This window comes from Harpia harpyja, chromosome 17 (assembly GCF_026419915.1).
Source record: "Harpia harpyja isolate bHarHar1 chromosome 17, bHarHar1 primary haplotype, whole genome shotgun sequence".
Lineage (NCBI taxonomy): Eukaryota > Metazoa > Chordata > Aves > Accipitriformes > Accipitridae > Harpia > Harpia harpyja.
Genome location: NC_068956.1, coordinates 28,975,711 through 28,987,435, shown reverse-complemented (window position 1 = coordinate 28,987,435; position 11,725 = coordinate 28,975,711). Strand labels below are relative to the sequence as shown.

The 11,725-nt window shown below is 48.3% G+C and overlaps 1 protein-coding gene across 3 annotated transcripts; it reads right to left on the bottom strand.

Annotated features, from left to right (window-relative positions):
- Positions 1-383: 383 nt before the first annotated feature.
- On the bottom strand, positions 384-10,052 carry CCNA1 (cyclin A1). 3 transcript variants are annotated; one of them, XM_052812486.1, is made up of 9 exons: positions 9,911-10,052; positions 6,954-7,096; positions 5,512-5,758; positions 5,159-5,280; positions 4,218-4,441; positions 3,384-3,588; positions 1,787-1,900; positions 986-1,119; positions 384-651 (listed from the first exon to the last, which is right to left on the bottom strand). In XM_052812486.1, the coding sequence occupies exons 1-9, from the start codon at positions 10,035-10,037 to the stop codon at positions 600-602; spliced, it is 1,368 nt and encodes a 455-aa protein (XP_052668446.1). In that variant the 5' UTR covers positions 10,038-10,052; the 3' UTR covers positions 384-599. The 3 variants fall into 3 exon arrangements, with proteins under 3 accessions (XP_052668446.1, XP_052668447.1, XP_052668448.1); XM_052812487.1 differs by having other exon boundaries at positions 5,512-5,755; XM_052812488.1 differs by lacking the exon at positions 9,911-10,052 and adding an exon at positions 7,243-7,386.
- Positions 10,053-11,725: the final 1,673 nt, after the last annotated feature.

Genomic DNA, 11,725 nt, shown 5'->3' with positions numbered 1-11,725 from the left:
TCCAGCTCCCTGCAGAGGGATCCCCCTTATTCTCCTCCATCGAGGGAAATGTGATTTTTACCTCAACAGTGGTAGCCTTCTACGCACAAGTTCTGAGTTCATAGACCACTTGCATCTGGATGTTTTTGCTGTGATATGGTAAACAAGTTGTAGAAAATAGGTTCTGTTCATGGTCACATGATCTTGTCTCATAGAAGAGGAAGAAACAGGTAAGATACTGCAGCAAATCACCCGTGTCTATGGAGATGTCAGGTTGTATGGGTTCAGGCACTTATCCACTCCAGCTAGCTTAAAAGCCCTGCTCACAATGATTTTGTAAAAAACCACAACCCTTTCCACTCACTGTTGCTGCAGATATTAACTGGAGTCAGAAGATTCAGAGGAACAGTATAATAAGACATTTATTAAAAGTGCTGTCAGCTATATTAAGAGCTATATTCTAATATCCTTTTTAAAAAAGGCCTCTAATTAAAAAAGAGTAGCTAAAAACCATTCTGATCTCTGTGGTTACAGACATATGACCTGCAGTGCTCTGTGGAATGTTTGACCAGCTTTGCCGACTGGGACGAAGTAATCTTTAAGTCCAGGATCCACAGTCTCTATTGTAGAGGAAGAACTGCTGGGGGCTCCAGAAGAGACACCTGCAGGTACCTGGAATAGAAATACAGTCACTAAAGATATTAGTTTAGCTAACAAATTTAAAGATGTCACCTTCTTGTGTGACACACTGGAGAAGAAGAGAATAATCCTGCAACATTACAGAAGAATTGTTATCCAGTACATCTGTATACCTACAGCTGAACTACTTTTCTGGTCCAAAAAGTTTTCCCCTCAAGAGGCTGACAGAGGCTTCCATTTCAGGAATAGAAGCTGACCACCACGAGAAGTTTGCCAGCTACAGCAGCTGTAGCCCAAGCTACTAAACCAGAGTTATCCTGTGCTTATAGCCGCCAAGTTACAGAACACTGGCTTCATGGTTACTTACTTTGAGCGCTTATACTTCTCCTTAATCGCTTGCAGTTGGCAATGGGGAACATCAAGGCATGCTTTATGCAGATCAGTCAGGCAAGGTGCTATCTCACTTAATGAATACCCAGTGAATGCAGCAAGCGTTTCCGGCTGGTCAGAGGAGAAAAAACAGTGTTACTCTATTGTAGGCAGCATTTATCTAGAAGATACACTTTCTACAGAAGCAGAAACCATTTTCACGACATCAGTGCTCACTCCAGGTTCTTTAGGCTTGAATCCTTTTCAAGTGTATCCTGCCATCAGTTTCACTCTAGGTCTCTTCCTTGGTGCCAGGAGATCTGACAAGAAGCTCCTTCTGCTCTAAGCATGTGACATCCATTACATCTCTTCTGGATCCTGCTCTCTGCTAAAGCTGTTCCTCCAACACACAGCTGAGAGCCCTATCAAGGCCTGCGTTAAAGCAGCCACTCAGTGTAATCACTCCACTCAAGTGGACACATTCAGCTCCCCCCTCCCTCCCAGAAAGCCCCTGAATTGTATTTGGGGGACGAGTTTTGGAGATTAAAAACTAACAAGGCCTTAGGTACAGGCTTGATGTAAGTGAGCAAGACAGCAAGGTCCCTCCCATTTCAGAGAGGAGGCAGGATATTTCAGGTTGATTTAACATTCTTTTATCAGGTAGTCCCATTAGCTCAGGGTCCTAGGATTTCAGCCTTTTTAACAACATACTTTGAAGCTACTCCTTCTGCTTTCTCAGCCTAGTTCTAATGATAACATAAAATGCTTGAGCTACTCATTAACATGCAGTTGTTCTTACCCAGAAAGATCTGTTCACGGTATAGTTTGCTAGACAGTAGGCTGCTGCAGCAGTTTGTGAAGGAAGATACTTCAGAAAAGGATCAGCTTCAAGGAGACTCAGCTCTGCAAGATACTGAACAAAAAAACAACAAGTTTTTCCAGACAGAATGAGCCTAGCTGCTAAAATCAGTCCAATACAGCAAGCACTGAAAATTGTCAATGGTCTCAGTTTCATGTAAAAAAACCATGAGTCACACGTCTGGTGGGTAGAAATAGCATTCTGGTCCTGTTGAGCTTACAAAAGAACCTTTAGCATGTTTCAGTGGGGACAGAAAGACCACACTTTGTCAAAGCCTAAACAATCTACACTGTAAAATCTGAAGTTCTGGTCCCATCAGCTGTCCCAGTTTCAGCTGGGATAGAGTTAATTTTCTTCCTAGTAGCTGGTGTAGTGCTGTGTTTTGGATTCAGTGTAAGAATAATGTTGATAACACACCGATGTTTTAGTTGTTGCTAAGTACCACTTATCCTAAGTTAAGGATTTTTCAGTTTTGGCTCAGCAGGAGCCAAACCGCACTTGGGCAAAGGCAGTGCGGTGGCTGCAGGAGGGACACGGCAGGCAGAGGATTCATACCACAGAACATCACGCTCAGTATATAAACTGGGGGGGAGCTGGCCGGGAGGGGGGAATCACTGCTCCGGCATCAGTCAGCCAGTGGTGAGCAATTGCATTGTGCCCCACTTGTCTTTTCTTGGGTTTTCTTTCTCTCTCGTTTTGTTATATTCCTTTTCATTACAATCATTATTATATTTTAGTTATTAAACTGTTCTTATCTCAACCCACAAGGTTTACTTTTTCTCCTGATTCTCCTCCCCATCCCACTGGAAGTGAGCAAGCAGCTGCGTGGTACTTAAGTGCTGGCTGGGGTTAAACCACGACATCAGCTCTGATGTAGTTTTACAGATAGACACTTAGAAAATTCATGTTTTGTAAAAATAACAAAGACACACTTTTCCCATCCTCCAAGGCTCTTGTTCACACAGGTGGACCTCACTTGGAGATCAGGGATAAATGGACAGCTCTAAGAAACAGAATTTGGCCTCTGTTGGAGCAGCGTCACTGTACAATCCTATACCCTTTGCAGATAAGCAGCAGGTCAGATGTTTTGCTATAAGCTTGGGTTAACCCGTTTCTAAGCGGGGTTGCCTATGCAGCTATGCAGGCATAGACTGTGTCATCCTGTAGCAATGTGTAGTACCACCACACCCAGGGCAGACTTGCTGTGCAGGCGCTGTTGAAAAAACAACCAGATTCCTACCACCTAGCTGCCTCATCAGTGCATTATCCCCAACCAGACAGACAGACCAAACTTAGGATTTCCATGAGATATTTATCCCGAAGTCTCAGCACACAAGCCACCTACTGAAGGTAATAGGCTACAAAACATCCAGTTTTAGCCCTGTTGCAGTCCTACATAAAACTTGGCATGAGAAAAAGAGTATCTTCTGATAGAGCATAGTATAGTAGCAGCACCTGTCTTAGTGAAATACAAGTGGTCCTGCTTTTAGGATCACTTCTACCCCCTCCCCAGTCCTAAAAAGAGGATAATTCATACCCTTGCAAAGTTCTCTGTCCTCATACAGACTCCATGCCTCTGAATATACTGAAGGAGAAACTGGTTGATGGTGGGGGCTGTTAGGTCAAAAGCCAACACTTTGAGGAGCAGGTGTTCCATTTTTAGCAGCTGCCTCTTTGTGTAGGTATCATCTGTTATATACACAAACTCATCCACTTCTGGTGGGTAGATTTCTTCATATTTCCTGAAAAAGGAATATAGAAGCCACATTTGCCAGCTTGAAAGCTATGGTAAAAGCAAGCTTTCTGCTGGACCCATATCAGGATGAGCGCATGACATTACTAAGATTTGTGCAGAGCTCTTATTTTAGTCCTTCCTCCAGGCTAGGTAACAATTTAGTTTCAAATTTGGGCAAAGATGTTTAGAGGAACTCCAAGTCATCGGTCTAGATAGAAACACACTCACATTGCAATAGCAAGTTAACAGCAAGCTCTGAGAGAGAGAGTCTCAAGAATACAATGCACTCCAGACAAAAACCCATGCACTCCCAGGCTGTGTTGGGTACCCTGTCTACTTAAAGCAGTTCAAGGCTAATTGCAGACTGCAACTGTGAATCTACTACAGCCTTATAGGCTAGCAGCCTAACACAGTAGTGGTTTTGCTCCTGCTGTTATGGTTACAAGTTTTCCCCACTACAGTTCCTCACATCACAAACTAAGTATTTAATTTTGCTAGTGCCAAAGTAGGCGAAGTTGCTAATCTTGAGACATCATGAAAAGCTACCTACCACTGCAAGCTTCAGTCCTTCAAATTAAACTAAAAGACTCAGTCCAAAAAACAGTTTTAGCTCACCGAGATTTCAGGAACACTTACGCAGCCAGAAGAATTGCTGCTGTTCCTACAAGCTGCAGCTTCCCTCTGAGAACAGACATGCAGGAAAGAAACCTGTCCAGGAAGTTCACCGCCAAGTACAAAGTCTCCGTCCGCAGTTTATATTCTTCCCCTACTTCCACCAGCCAATCTACCAAGATGGCACGCATTCCTGTTGTTATATCTGGTTGCTTCCTCATGTAGTGGGGCTTGGGCCTGAATCTCACCTGTTTGGAGAGAGAGTTGAAGAATCAGGATGCTCACCCTGAAGAGAGCCATCAATGGCTGCGCTGGTTAGCATTCTTTATAGTTCTACCAAAAGGAGCATGAGTTGTTCCACTATTAATAACTCATTACTACTAATTACAGTTATAGTGCTAGTAGTATTAATTAGCAGCTAGTAGCATCTCCAGAAAGTAGTATTTCTACGCTGAAGAGCTAGGAGCTACTGTGTTAGCAGCAGAATAGTAGAAGACCTCCGAGACCATGGACAGCCTTTGCCATCAAGCACACATGAGCCATTCAGAGGGACCTGAAAATAAACAGATCACATTTTTTTCCCCTCTTCCTATCAGGAGACTGCACTTTACTGCTCTGATACAGAAAGGTAGGAAAAACTACTAGTATAGCAAGAGAGCTGTCAGTGGCTTCACATCCAACTGCTTTAGTATTTTTGCAGCATTCAACTCCCATCTGCAAGAATCCTTCATCCCAAAGAGTCAAGAGATGCTCCAATGGCAGGGAATTTCAGGGACACAGACTAATCCTGAAGGACCTCATCACTGTGTAGATGCTGCCTCCAGAGATGGCTTTTACTGCTTGCTTTCCCTCCTTTGTAGTTCAGCGGCAGCCTTGGGTTACCCTGGGGCAGCCACACATCTGCGCAGCATTGCAGCCCATCACAGAGACCACGAATATCTATCAGCTTGTTACAAGCCACTCACTTCAGCCTCTCGGAGGTACCGATGAATGTCTTCGGCATACTCTCCCACAGTCAGAGTTATGGCATCTCCCACGTGATCCTCAGGCTGGGACTGGAAGGATGTGTCCACTATCATAGGAGATCCTAACAGGTAGGAGAAGAGGAAGCAGCACGACATTTGCGCAATTAGTCTCTTCACCTTCTCCTGCTATTTCTAGCACAGAAGTGTTGTGCCTCACGTAGACACAGTCCAAGCTATCTTGAAGTGTTACTTGCCGTAACATCAGCTACTCACTAGCTTACCAGCATCACAGTTCATAACCACCTTACATGTACTCGTGCTATAGACACCATCCGAGCAGTAACAGGAGTTACCTGTACTCAGATCCAGCAGCAGGTGAATACTGGATGTCATTGCACTAGTATCCAGTTCACACAGGCTTGACTCCAGCTCTTCAGCCACTTGGCAGGTGTAGTTTTCTTTCTGTTCTGGTTCATCTACGTAGATGGCAAACCCTTGCTTTGATGCAGCATTGACCGTGCAGTTGGGCAATTCATCTTTTCCAGATGAAGGGATGGTGTTTTCAGAGCCAGAGAAGCGTCTGATAACAGCAGCACCCTGCTGAAACAGAGCACACAGTAATGCTGTGGGAGGGCAACTCAGGAAGAAAACAACAGTAAGTATCACTTGTTTCAGAAAAGAAAATCACTTTCCTTGCCTAACAGACATCAGTAACATAAAAGTTCACTGGAAAAACCACCAGCTGCAGGGGGTGCCTCAGAAGTACCACTTTTGGCTGTCTCGCTCCAACAGACACCTCACAGAAAGAGCGAGGCGTAGCAAAGGCCAGGAACCAGGGGAGCAGCCTCGTCTCCAGCGCCCACCACCAAGGAGGAGGAGGTGAGAGCGCGGCTCGGTTCTGGTGGGGCTGGCAAGTGCAGGGTCTGCTCCGCGTTCCGTTCCGGCAAGAAGCAGCTGCTTTAAAGCGCGGCAAGTTAAAGTTGCAAAAGGAAGCACTCGGGCACTGTCACAGACTTACGAAGGACTTGGCCTGCGAGAAGGTGTTTTACGCCGAGTTACAGACCAAGGTTTGAACTTTTCAGCTCAAGCATCACAGCCCCTAGGGCTACAACGTGTGACCGGGATACAATCCTTCACATCACCTACTATCAGTAAGCCACCAAACAAGCTAGGGGCTTTACACAGTCACAACCAAGAAGAGTTTGTGCGCCGGTAACAGCCGCTGTTTTGGGTCCCGTAAATCAGCACAATCACATTTTCCCTGCCACACCAGCAGACTCCAGGAGGGCCCAAGGAACCGAAGCGCAGACAGACGCCCCGCTGTGAACTTTAGCTTCTGGAAGGCTCTAGCACCCTGCCGGGAGCGTGGCCAGCCACAAGGCAATGGGACCTTTGGGTAAGCATCGGCGAACGGAATTTTCTTAAGCTGCCCCTGCGCACTTTAGAGGGCAACTGCCCAAACAAATTCTCACGGAGCCCCCCCCCGTTCCTTCCGGGACAGATTATTTGTCCACAGCATTTCCACGGGGGAGCGTGGAGGAGGAGAGGAGGGCTGAGCGGTCACTAGCAGGGTTTCTCAGGAGACTCACGCTCGTTAACCGGAGCCCGACCCAACCGCTTCCCCCGCCGACCCCAGGCCTTTCCCCCCGCAGCGGCGGCGGGCTGCCGGCCCCGGGGCCCGGGCGGCGGCCGGGAGCTCCCCCGGGGAGCCCGGCGGGTGGCTGCGGTCCCCCGCGGCGGGGAGAGGAGGCCCGCCCGGCCGCCCTTCCCTCCCCTGCCCTGCCCGGGGGCTCACCTGGCTGCCGGGCCGGCGCTGCCCGTTCTCCGCCAGCACCCCCAGCACGGCCCGCCCGCCGCTGCGGGGGGCGGCGGGGCAGGGCTCCCGCCGGCCCGCCCGGCTCTTCTCACCGGTGCGGCGCATCGCCCAGACGTCGGTACCTTTCGGAGAAAAGGGGAAAAAAAAAAAAAAAAAAAAATCAGCAAAATAAAGTTGGGGGGAAAAAAAACCCAAACCAAACAAACCCAAACACCCGGTTACGCCTCGGGCAAGCCCCTCCCGTCCCGCAGAAAGGCAGGCGACCGACCGACCAGCCCGCTCCGGCCCCGCTCGCCACGGACCCGCGGAGGCGGCCGCCGGCCCACCCGCCCCTATATAGGCGGGGACCGGCGGAGGCGGTGGCTGTTAGCCGCGGCCGGTTGGAAGCCCGGGCCGCAACCCCCGCCGCCGCCCTGGCCCTGGCCCTCGCCGTGGCAACCCAAGCGGCCCCGGGTCGTCATGGAGACCCCGGCGGGGGGGGGGACGACCGGCCGCGCTGCCCCCGCGCAGGACACGCACCGCCCCGCGCCGCGCCCGCGGGGCGGCGGGCAGGGGGGACCGGCCGGGGGGCGCGGCCCCGGCCGGAGCCGGAGGCGAGGAGGCGCCGGAGGGAGCGGCGGCCTCGCTGAGGTCGGAAGGGCTCGGCTTCCCTCTCTGATAACGGGAAAACCAGAAGGAGGAGGGTCTCGGTGGTCTCCAGGCTGGGACGGGGTCCGCAGCCAGCGGGCAGCCGCGGAACCGAGCGCGCAGCCGTAGGCAAGAGCGGGTCTCACCCGACAAGGGGGGAAACGGGCAGCTCTGCAGGAGGACTGGAGCGGCCGCTCGTCCGGTGCCATCCAAGATGCTGGCAGCAACGAGCACAGCCAGCACGCTTACTGAATTCGTGGGCAGTACCACCCACGGTGCTGGGAAGGGCTGCGACTCTGCTGGGGGACAAGATTCGATTTCAAAAATGATCTTGGCAAACTGGAAGAATGTTCTGGAAGAGCGGGATGCTCCTGCAGCGCAAGTGCGAGGTCAGACGCAGCCGCTGGCTGCAGAAATGCAGGACGAGGAACAGCCGGGCAGGTCGCAGCTCCGTGAAGAAGAGTCAGGAGGTTATAGTGAACCGCAGACTGAGCGTGACCCACCATGCTCGTGGCGGCTCCAGCACGAGCAACCGAGAATATACCCTGTGTGGCGCACGAGCCCTCTAAAAGTCCGTAGTGAAGACAAAAGAGCAAGCGGTGTAACAGCTTGAACCTCAGCATGAGGTTTAGCTCAGGTATCAGGCTTGTGGGCTTGTGATGCCCCAGAATAGACAGCATGGGAAATTCAGGGATTTCCCTTTTAGCAGATCTGCAAGAGCAAGTTAAAGAAACCGCTGTCAAAAATGGCCGTGCCTTGGCAGTTGTGGTACTTCTTGAGATGCTCTCCAGTGTGATTGAAATGTAGGGGCTACGATCCAAAATTTGGATACGTCAAGCAGGGTCTTACACCAGAACTGGGTTTTGCAGTTCTTGTCATCCAGGTTGTATTAAGGTCTGTATTTTTTCTTCCCACTTTTCTTATGTTTATTTTTTAATTGAGCCCCCCCCCCCCCCCGCCACCTCCCCAGTGAATTTACTATAGGAGGTAAGTGGAATATCTCAAGGTGAAAAACATTACCTGTGTTTGATCCATCGGCCACGTAACACTACTTTTCCTTTGCGACGGAAAGAGCTCCGTGTCCTTGCAGCAGCAAGGTTGTAAGCAGGCAGTTACCACAGTGGAGCTGTCACAGCTACAGGCGTGGGCAAATGCAGGTCAGGGGGACAGAAGGTTTACGCTGTACTTCCCTGTTCTTCTCTTTCTTTCACGTCATCTCTAAACCCCAGGTTTGCACAAGGAAGACTTCAGTTGGGGACAGTTCTTTAAATATTTTCATGCAAAGTTTTAATTTCTGGAAAAAATCAGTCTAGCTGCCAGCCTTTGAAATGAAATATCAGCTTAAGCGGAACTTTAAATACTCTTTATCCTGTTGTTTTGATGGCATTACTAAAAAATATGGAAAAAATCCTGTGCTATGATACATGTAGAATCTATAGCAGTCTAAGAAGGTGGATGTTAGTCAAAACCATATTTAAATGTGTGACTATTCCAAAAGTTAATTAAAAATTTCAGTTTTAAGAACATTTTTTAAACAAAAGGCTTTTGAAATTTATATATTTTATGAGTGAAAAAAAGCCCAGTCTCATGCTTCTTAGCAATAAAGGAAGAAAAAATTGGATTTTTCCCTCAAAGAAAAAATTTGCTTTCACTTCAAATTACAATTCAGCAATGTTTTTTCTAATTCAGGAGTATCAGGACTCTGATTTCAGGCTCTAATTGTATTTTAAGTGGCTGGCGCTATTCTTCTGACCTTAAATCCCTATGGGTTGCTAGTTTCAAAATCTCCTCTGAGAAGAACGGAAGTCATATATTCAGGAGTAAAATGTTAAAATATAAAAAATAAGGGAATGACTTTGGAAACATTCCCTCGGGACATCAGTGAGGCGATGGTTCTAGGGCCCAGATCCCCAAAGACGTTTATGTCCCTGACGCCCCGGTCGCACGCCCATTTCCATTCAGCGTGGTCTGGCCTGCTGTGCACAAGGACTGCCTGCCCTGCTCCCAGCCCCTCACTGCTGCTGCCACAAGGATTGGTGCGGTTGTGAGACAAACCACGGACCTAGTCCGCCGGAAAAGTAACGCAGCCGCAACACCGGCACAGCGCTGTCAGCGGCGGGGTCAGTTGTCTCGGCTGGGTTTCTAGACAGCTCCATGAACTGTAGGTCCAGCACAAAAGAAATGACGAGACTGCGGTACCAGCATCAGGAAGGCAGTGGGGGTGGTGGCATCCCTTGTCTTTATAGACCTAGCGCTCCATGCCTGAATTTTAAGTGCTGTTTAATTTTTCATAATTTTTAAAATGTTACCTGATTCTTTGTCAACCCTGAAAATACCAGCTGTTCTTTCAAGGGATCTTCCTTTGGCAGTGCCAGAGCTGGATTTTTTATTTTCAGTAAAAAACATCCAGGTGTGATACGGAGATAGATGAAACATTATGCAAGTACGTATTTTCAGATAGATAAATGCTGTTTGTGAAAACTGCCTGTAGCTTATAAGAATAACCTTACCTCTGCCCAAACCTATTTTTCTAGCTGCTCAGTCTCTCCATATGGTATTTGTCACGAGGAGTGTCAGAACTTGGTAGTTCCAGGTCTAACACGTAACTCGCGTTCATACAGAAATGGCGTGTCACTCCTAGCCAAATACATGGATGGAAGTTACTTACTAAATTTGTCTTCAGTCAGTGAATATCCTTTATATCCAAATACCCATCATATCCATACACCATTTAGACATAACTGAGGAACCTCAGCTACCCAACAGATGACTTATTCATATTTTTATATATGAGCAGCATATGGATGTCCTTGATAGTCATATAGTACATTAATGTAACTGAAACACCTCTCAAATAGCTTTTAATGAGGTTATCTAAGCTCCAGTGTCTCAGGAGCTCTTTGAAACAGCCCAGTATGGATTAGTACCTGAGGGAGGCCAGTGAGCTTTGCCAGCCACTACCTAATTGTAGCAGCAGATCAAATAAAGCTTTGGGCCATTAATCATTTACTTCTGAGCTTTCCTGTGAGTGCTTGAGAGGAAACTGGGGCCTTCCTGAGTGGACTCCTTAGGGCTTCTTGCAGTAATTACTGTCTGTCTTACGATTTCTCGGAAGACAGAGAAGTCAGAGTGATTCCTGACTTGGCGAGGGTGCTTCCTCGGGGGCTCTGGAAAAGACAGTATTAAAGGGCCGGTTGGGACTTGTCTCTGCCTCATGACTCTTTCCGAGCTCCTGAGCTCTTTCTCCTTTTTGCAGTTTTTGCTTTGAATGTTGAAATTTCCACATTTGGCACCTTTTTCAGTTCAAGGGACTTCCCTTCTTCCGTGCCGTGGGAGCAGGCACAGGCTCCTGCTTTCCTCTCCGAGGACCACTGGTAAGCCCCAGCTTTTACAGAGCGAGCTCTGCACGGGCTTCAGGTCATGATCTGGGGCACGGGCAGTGACTCCGCCTGTCCTGCAGTTCTGCCCCAACGTCAGGCCTCCCAGAAGTGCCACAGAGGGCTTCTCTAGAGATTGAAGAGCTGGATTTTATTTGTAAATTTCCCAATAGAAATACTTGAAGAGTATATTTTACCATACCAATCTTTTTGCAAGATTTGTTTACGGAAGAGAGAAATGTTGTCTGTACAAATGCAGGTGCTTGGCACTGTGCCTGGGAGCTGGAGGAGAGATGAAGCACACTCCCTTTTTTCCTTTCTCACGCAATTCAGAGTTTTCAGGCTACCACCACCACATCATCCCCCTCCCAGGATCTTGGTCCCGTCGCCCGTACAGGGACCATCCTTTGTCTCTGTGGCTTGAAACCACACGATTCACTCCTGCTCTGGTTGTAAGCATACAGGGGCAAAACTGCCTTTTGAAAGGAAATCATAGCATATTTTGACCTAAGAGATTTTTCCTGCATATTTCTTCCTCTCACGAGCTTGAGAAGGACACAGCTGCTTCAGAAGCTCCCAGCAGCTCCTGCTATCCAAAAATCAGACCACCGTCAGCTGTCCCCTTCTCTCTTCACCCTTTGACGTATGTTTTGGTCCCTGGTGTGTTTTAATCCCCAGGGTTTCAGCTTGGCCTAAATAGCTATTTGGCCTGCACCCTGGAAGTAGTGTCTTCACTAGTGATAAAAC

What these genes read in the sequence shown, in the direction of transcription:
- CCNA1 (XM_052812486.1), bottom strand. Translation starts at nt 10,037, where the DNA reads ATGTTTCATCTATCTCCGTATCACACCTGGATGTTTTTTACTGAAAAT. An exon ending in CAGGGTTGACAAAGAATCAG is followed by an intron (nt 7,097 to 9,910) that starts GTAACATTTTAA and finishes TTTCTCCGAAAG; the next exon opens with GTACCGACGTCTGGGCGATG. An exon ending in GCTGCTGGATCTGAGTACAG is followed by an intron (nt 5,281 to 5,511) that starts GTAACTCCTGTT and finishes CCTACCTGTTAG; the next exon opens with GATCTCCTATGATAGTGGAC.